Below are 8,240 nucleotides of genomic sequence, written 5' to 3'. Positions count from 1 at the left end.
CGAGTCCCACACCCCCACAGCAACAAGGATCCCTGTGAGCAGCTCTGCGAGAAAGCCACCCTCGCTTTCCGACCCACTGCAAGACAGTCCAGTTTCTCCCCGTAGGAGTCTGGGACTCAGAATCTCGCCTTAAACGAGCTCAGTGCATTCGAGAGCTTGTATCCCTTTCCGATTGAAAAAAACCGCACATCCAGTTGCAGCCCGCCTCGTGTGCGCCCCCATACCTCTGTTCTTGGCGCCTCTGTACCTGCTACTCAGTCTCAATGCGCTTCTTTCTTTCCTTCTAGTTGTAGAACTTCCACTGGGCCAGCTTTCCCGTGGTTCTGGATGATAGCTGTTTTGTCTTATAGTTGTAATTTCAATGTTGTTGTGGAGGCAGCACGCACAGGTTTATACCTTATGCCGCCATCTTGGTTCTCCCCTTGTGATTTTTTTTTACAATGTAATAATATTATAGTTATGCTTTTGTAAAAAGGAATCTGAATAAAAGTGTAATATGCTAATTAGAATGGATGTCCTTCCAGACAACCTTCTGGACAAAGCTCGGGCTGCGGGGAAAGCCCAGGTCCCGGGTGCCAAAGGGAAGCCAGTGCCAGCAGACGGGGGACGGAAGGCCTACTCTTGCACAAATTTCATGCATCGGGACTCTAGTATTAAAATATTTACAAATGAAATTGTGTGATATATTATTTGCTTCAAAATAATCTGCAGGTGGGAGGGATTAATTATGGATGCATAAAGAAAACATGGGTTGATGATTCTTAAAGCTGGATGATAGGAACATGATAAGGGTTTAATATATTTTTCTGAATTCTTTTGTGTGTTTAAATTTTTTCATAACAAAAAAATGTGAAGGTTAAACGTCCCAAGTCCTCAATGAGACAAGAATTCCAGAGGTCATAGTTGAAAATAAGGCCAACACCCTTCCCAATGGACACTGACACCTGCAACTTTCGTTGAAGTTGCTTCTGCACATTTTCACAAGCTTTGAAGGAAAGGCATAACCACCAAACCAATTATCTCTCGATAAGAAAAGCTCAAACCTATTTGGTGTGTCTGCTCTTTGGGGGAAGAAACCTGGATTTGGGCCAAGCATCTATCTGGCACCAGGCTGTGTAGGATGATTGATGAAAAGACAGCTGCTCAGGAGCTGACATTTAGATAGAGAGGGAGACCAAGAAATGTAAGAAGTGGGCATCTTGTAACAACTAGGTGAAAAGCTGCTGCTGACCACAAAGTGTGAGGCCTGGGGCAGGGCCTCTGACCACTGGTGTGCTCCAGCTGCCCCGACAGTGTACACAGCACCTCCAGTGTCACCCTACGTTCTGGCCAAGGACACGAGGTCCCCGGAGAATGGGCAGTGCTGGGGCAGTGACTCAGGTTTCTCTCCAGGCTTCTGATCTAAGGAAGCATTCCACTGCTCGCTCTTTAAACAGTGGTGCTAATTTGACAAGTACCTGAGAAAGGCATGACCCTGATTTGTGGTTCATGAGCTGGCTGTACCTGTGTTAGGTACTCAGTGTGGGTGCTGGTCCCTAGATGGAAGTCTGTAGCCTCATCCAGATGTGGTATACACTCCGCTCCTCATGGAAGCCAGGATGCTTTCCCAGACTATAACCCTCAGGCACTTTGGAAAGCCAGCTTCATTTCCAATCTACATGCATGTCATCAAAACTTTCCTCAGATGCCTAATAGAATGTGTACACCTTGCACCCACAATCTTCGTTTCAAAACACCCTTCTTCAATTAAAGAAACCAAGGATTTTTGGAGAAATGGTTGATAGCATGACTAGGGAAGAGCAAGAAGCAGCTGAGTCTGGAATATCTTCTGAAGAAGTACTCAAAAAGAAAAATGATAGAGGCTTGTCCAAAATACATAGGATGTCAACTTGAAGGTGCTCCCAATGGCGATATCTGGGGGCAATATGGGTAATAAAATAACAGTAATGGCCCTAACCCATTTGGCTCAGTGGATAGAGCGTCAGCCTGCGGACTGAAAGGTCCCAGGTTCGATTCCGGCCAAGGGCATGTACCTTGGTTGCGGGCACATCCCCAGTAGGAGGTGTGCAGGAGGCAGCTGATCGATGTTTCTCTCTCATCGATGTTTCTAACTCTCTGTCCCTCTCCTTTCCTCTCTGTGAAAAATCAATAAAATATATTTTTTAAAAAAATTTAAAAATATAAATAAATAACAGTAATGGATTATAACCCATAGGATAAAATTTCACTAACCCATACTGATATAAATAAATAATTGGTAAAATAAATAAATGGAAAAGAAAGCTAAGCTATTCCTCACAGTAGAATCCCAATTAATAATGCAGAAGGGATGATGGGAAATCACCATTTGCCAACCATAATTGTTGCAGGCAAGCATCACCAATGGATACTAATATTTGTGAGTCAAAGTGTAAGAAACAGAATGTTAGCATAGTCTCAAAGTATCTCCCCACAAGATACTTACTATTTACCAAGAGAAAAATAGTAGCTTTATAGAAAAACCAGGCAAACACCACTTTAACTAAGTGATGCAAGTCCGTGTCGTGTCACCAGTAGTGACTCATACTGACATGCATATACCTCCTGATATCACACAACACAGCAGCACTTCTACGGCTGTCAAAACTGCAGAACCTGAGGTTAACTACGAGGAAACATCAAACAAATCCAAGCTGAAGAATTCTACAAACTGGCCAGTCCTCTTTAAAGGTGTCAAGGTCACGAAAGACAAAGAAAGACTGTTCCAGATTAGAAGAGAAAGGGAGACTTGACAACTAGATGCAATGCAGTTCCCTCAACTGGATCACGGACCTCAAATAAGACACCAGGTGGTCAGCAGCAACATAATTTCCTGGTTCTGGTCCTTATGGTCAGGTAAGATGCTAACATTAGGAGAAGCTGGGTGAAGAGTCTAAGAATATACATTTTTGTATATGTTAACTATAAGATATTTTGAAATAAAAAGTTAAATAAAAACCTTCCCTCTTATGTGTATTACTGCAGGACCCAGAAACTCTGCAAAACTCCCAAAGGTGGTAGGAAATCCCTTATTAATTCCAAAGTGTGCCACCTAGGGCAGGGGGCAAAGTACTAGGCAGCAAAGTCAAGCCTGTGGGCAGGTCCAGCAGCCCTTTATCCTATCAGAGGCTTCCTCGGGCCCTTTCTCCCATCAGGGCAGGGTGCGGAGACAGGAAGTGGACCAGCAGGAAGCCAATACTCCTGCAGGAGAAACTCCAGCAAAGATAAGAACAAGAGTCAACTCAGCTCCTAGCCAATGGTCTTCAGATCATCCACAACCAACTTATAAGAAGACTATGACCTCCAGAGGCAGGAGCCCTGTCCACCCAGCCCCTTGTAGTCATCCTGCACCCTGTACAGTGTCTCAACTCAGCCAATTCTCCCTCTAATGAACACCTGTCAAGGGGTTGTGGGTAGTAAAGGGTAAAGGGGGCCAAATACATAGACACAGAAAATGACGTGACTTGGGGTGTGGGCACACAATGCAATATATAGATCATGTATCATAGAAATGTACACCTGAAACCTAAATAACCTTACTAACCAATGTCACCCCAATACATTTAATATTAAAAAAACCAAACACCACTTGTCAGAGGGAAAGGAAGAGAAGAAAAAAGGAGAAAATAAGATGGAATGGCAAGCCCTGGCTAGTGCAGCTCAGTTGGTCGGGCATCATCCCATGCACTAGAATAGCCAAAACCGTCTTGGCTCAGTGGATAGAGCGTCGGCCTGCGGACTGAAAGGTCCCAGGTTCGATTCCGGTCAAGGGCATGTACCTGGGTTGCGGGCACATCCCCAGTGGGTGATGTGCAGGAGGCAGCTGATCCAATGTTTCTCTCTCTCCCTCTCCCTTCCTCTCTCTCTAAAAATCAATTTTTTAAATGAATTATAAATTAAAATTTTTAAAAAAAGATGGAATGGCAAAAAAAGGAATTCAGAATGCCACTGAATTGTACACGTAAAGATGGTTGAGATGGTAAATTTTGTAGGCATATTTTACCTCAATTTTTTAAAGCTAAAATATGAAATTCAGTACATGCCCTTGAGCCTGCTATCAGCATGCAAAATACCCTTCCCCAGGTTTGGGAGACCTGCTGCTCGGGGCAGGAAAAACAAGAGTGTATTCTAGAAGAGAGCGATTCCAGCCACTGTGAAAAGTGCCCAGCAGGTGAGGCCGGCCAACACACCATCTTGCCTCCTGATGTGCCAGTGACCATCAAGCCTAATCTGTTTGTGGCTGGAGAGCCTGGGGCTAAAAGTGTAGCCTCAGGAGCCACCTTGCAGTTAAGCCCACACACTGTGTGTCCCTAGGACGCGGGGAGAGGGCCCAGGCCTGAAAAATGGGTCTGGCACCAGAGATCGGTTAGCCCTGCTTCCAGGTGCCGCCCATTGCCCTGCGCCTCGGCCACCTGCATTACCAGCAGCCTCACTGGCATGAACCAGAGTGTAACGGGACCAGAAGTCCTTCAGCCTCCGCGGCTGAGGCCAGAACGATTACAGCGCAGAATCTTACTATAAAACACAGCCAAGTGTCCTTGCAGAGAAAACAGATGAGACTCTTACCCAGTGTTTGGGGAGAAGGATGAATCAAAGGTCAGCTTCAGTCCACGTGCAAGCTGAACGGAAAAGAAATTCGCCAGTAGGTTTAGTCACGAGGCAGGCTAGCAGATGCCAATTAACAACACTGTCTTTTCGCAGGTTACCTGGTCTTCCACAGTAATCTCCGTGCCTAGGGTGTTGTCCGTGTTCCATTTCTCCGTAAATGTCAGACCATACTCAGTCCACCTGTACTTGGTTTCCAGGCTGCCTGCCACTTTGGTGGTCTCGGTGTTGGCTGAACCTGAGCTTGTAAATTCCTTTGAAGGAGACAGAGAGTCACAACCTGCGTATCAGCACTTCACTTTACATCCTTCCAACCCTAACCAGACTGTGCCCCTTTATGCAGGAGGGGACACCCTGCATGTGCAGGGCTAAAGGTGATGCTGTAACTCGTTTAGATATGCAAGGAACAGAGGGGGCTAAAGGAACCTGCTAAGGAAGAGAACCTATGGGTGATTCCTTATCAGCAGACAGCGTCCTTCCTCCCCAGTAACTCGGTCTGTACAGCAAGCATGTCAAACTCAAAGGCTAACAATGACCAAATACACGAGGCGTGCGGCCTGCAGGCCGCGAGTTTGACACGCTTGCTGTGCAGGAAGGCACTGCTCCTTCCATTCTGCCTGCAGCCTCGTAAAGCAAGAAAGCACTGAGCTAACGCTGACGGTGCAGTAATTCAACCCCAGAACGTCTTCCTTCCAGCAACTACCACAAGCACAATCTAAAACAGGCTACTAAGATTTTTTAAAATAATTATGTGGCATTAAGTACAGATCAATTTTAAAATAAAACTGACACCTGCCCCATATACCTGGGAGTGTTAACAGCTGCCAACCTAAGGACCTATGAGTACGGTTCCCCTGGGCCACCCATTCCACAGAGGATGCAGTAAGTGTGACAACTACAAACTGCCACAAACAAAAAATCCCTTCATTGGACTCTGCACCCAGAACACAGCAGTTATTTATTGATCTACAATAAACACCCATGCTCCATGAGGGTCAGACAACTTACCAGTCCACTCTCAGATTTTGTTTTCAACTCAAGCTTTATTAAGCCAAATCCTAAAGAAAGAAGATGGTAACTGTTAATAGGTTAGCTAAGTAACCGAGAGCAGCATCTCTGCCTCCCTTATGCAATTTCAAAGTGGCATGAGTGCCAAGGGCGCCCGTCGGCACGGCCGCCTGCCTGGGTGCAGAGCTCAGCTGCCATGGCGCAGCAGCAGGCAGACAGGCACACACCTGGCCCCCACCTGCGCTGCCAGCAGAGTCGGAGAAGAAGGTGCGTGACCGCGTGGGCACATGCCTAAGGATGGGCTAAATTTAGAACTCGCTCTCCACTGCGGCAGCATCCACAGCTGCTGCACACCTGGGAGAGAGAACAAGCATGTCCACCTGTCTGCAGCAGCTCATGAGGCTGCCCCTACTGGGTGCACCACCGAAACTGCCTTCCTAGCCACAGGGAGCTGATCTTTTTTTCCTGGGTGTGAGAGATCTGAGAGCTGACTGACCCAGGTCTCTCTATGATGGGCAAAATCCCAAACATGCCCATCCCGTCTGTGAGCTGGGAGGCCGCCCCACGCAATACTCACCATAGCCCTTGGTGAAGACGTCCCTGGCGGACTTGCCAAGATCAATATACGTCGGAGGCACAGCCATCTTCTGCTACAATAAAAGAACCACCAGAATAAATACACTGATAATTATGGAAATTAGTTTTCCATTAATAAAATTATTAGATATAATGAACCACCAATAAAAAGCACCAGCGCCGAATTCCAGGTGCCTTGTTCTCTCAGGTGGACAGAAGCCTGTGCTGTCTCATGCTCCTTTTTCTGGCCAGAGTGTGAGACACCCAGTAGGCATTTGCTGACAGCAGATAGCCTGACTTCAGACCCCTTCTCCTCGGCAGCCCAGCCGAGCACAGGCCCAGCGTATAGTAGGAGCCAGTAAATATTTGCTGAATGAATTAATTGTCATGAGCCAGCTACTTTACTGAATTGCAGATCTCTTGCCAATAAAAGATATCGTCTTACAAAATTTCAGGTGCTAGAGCATTAAATCCCCAGAATAGAAATCAGAGCTTTTCATGGCAACCTATTTTCCATATGGGTCTTGATTTCCTTAATTCAACAAATATTTTTTTTAATATATTTTCACTGATTTCAGAGAGAAAGGGAGAGGGAGACATAGAAACATCAATGGTGAGAGAGAATCATTGATCAGCTGCCTCCTGCATGCTCCCCACTGGGAATCGAGCCCGCAACCCAGCATGTGCCCTCAACCGGAATCGAACCAGGGACCCCTCAGTCCGCAGGCGGACACTCTATCCACTGAGCCAAACCGGCTAGGGCTCAACAAATATTTATAGTGTATCTAATATGTGCCAGGATGGACCCAACTTTTCACAAAACTTTTGCACTTTAGAGGAACCCACTTTTAGAGTATCAGACTCCTCACAGAGAACAGAGTGAACCTTAGGCAACTCTTCACATGAAAGGCCATGCAAGCCCATCTCCCCCCCAAAATTTTAATTCAAACATTTAGTGAGCACCAACGTGACTTTATTTTTTAAAACCAACTATCAAAGTACTAGTTGGGATTGTTGCTTATCACGAAGTCAGTCGACAAGCATTTATTTATGAGGCACCATGATATTTAAGGAAGGCAAGTCATTCAAACAGTCCTTGCCTCACGGGCCACACCACATCCCTAAAAGGACACACTGTGTACACAGAATTAAACGCCCAGCGCCAAACAGCATCATCTTCCGCATCTTCTCCCTCCCCAAAGCCTTTAGCCAGAAACTTAATTAACCAGAGGATGGTTCCATTAATCTGTGAAATGCAGAGTTCCTAAATAACCGACTGCTGAATGCACCCCACCTGAACTCACATTCACTCACACGAATGAACACCGACATGGCATGCTCCTGGTAAGGGGGACCCCTGGGGAACAATGTCACAATCGAAGGCCCAATCCTGAGCAAGGCCACTGCAAACACATTGCAGGGAGCCCACAAAACCAATGAGCGCTTTGCAAAAGAAACAACTATATAGACTTACAATGTAAAATTGTGGTCCAGGTCCTATGTTACTCTCTTCAGAGGTTCCGCTCATTCTGTCAGAACCCAGTTTGCTGTCAGAGCAGAGAGCAGCCCAGTGAGCTGCTTACACTATCCCATTCTTGTTGCTGTTACTTCTTACACATGATCAGTCCGGAACCATGGGCAGCTCAGTCCACACCAGGGTCAGGGCACAAAGAACCCGGGAGAAGAGCCATTCTAGGCCGTCCCCACAGGCTCTTTCAAGTCTGGAGACTCCCCTTCCACCCCAAACAAATCCCATAGGCACACCCACACCAGGGACAGACCAGGAAACTATGCCCAGGTCCTCCAAAATACCCCAGCCTAGGCATATGGCCCAGCACGGCCCCTCCCAGGAGCAATGAGGCAGCCCTGGACACACCTCAGCGAGCTCTCCACCAGAACATTCTCCACCCCCACCAGCACGACCAGGTACCAGTGGACTGAGCACCCTCTTCAGTGCTGCCTCCTCCCCAACTGGGCCCCAAACTCAGCCCCAGGATGAAGGGGAGAACAGTCCAGTGGCATGAGCTCTGGGT

The 8,240-nt window shown here is 46.9% G+C and overlaps 1 protein-coding gene across 2 annotated transcripts in view; it reads right to left on the bottom strand.

Moving 5' to 3' along the window:
• Window positions 1-7,700, bottom strand: part of VDAC1 (voltage dependent anion channel 1) — an 18,321-nt gene extending 10,621 nt beyond the window's left edge. Inside the window, exons 1-5 of one of the 2 annotated variants that reach the window (XM_006753561.2) lie at window positions 7,682-7,700; window positions 6,209-6,281; window positions 5,632-5,681; window positions 4,725-4,877; window positions 4,585-4,637 (exon numbers count right to left, since the gene is read on the bottom strand). In XM_006753561.2, coding sequence (XP_006753624.2) covers window positions 4,585-4,637; window positions 4,725-4,877; window positions 5,632-5,681; window positions 6,209-6,275 — 323 coding nt within the window. In that variant the 5' untranslated portion in view covers window positions 6,276-6,281; window positions 7,682-7,700. Of the gene's footprint in view, window positions 1-4,584; window positions 4,638-4,724; window positions 4,878-5,631; window positions 5,682-6,208; window positions 6,285-7,681 lie in introns of those variants that run through there. The other variant, XM_015563605.1, reaches the window with a different exon arrangement.
• Between the last annotated feature and the right edge of the window lie 540 nt (window positions 7,701-8,240).

Source organism: Myotis davidii, unplaced genomic scaffold (genome assembly GCF_000327345.1).
Source record: "Myotis davidii unplaced genomic scaffold, ASM32734v1 scaffold471, whole genome shotgun sequence".
In the NCBI taxonomy this organism is placed as follows: domain Eukaryota; kingdom Metazoa; phylum Chordata; class Mammalia; order Chiroptera; family Vespertilionidae; genus Myotis; species Myotis davidii.
The sequence above is the reverse complement of the archived record's forward strand: the minus strand, read 5'-3'. Positions and strand labels throughout refer to the sequence as shown.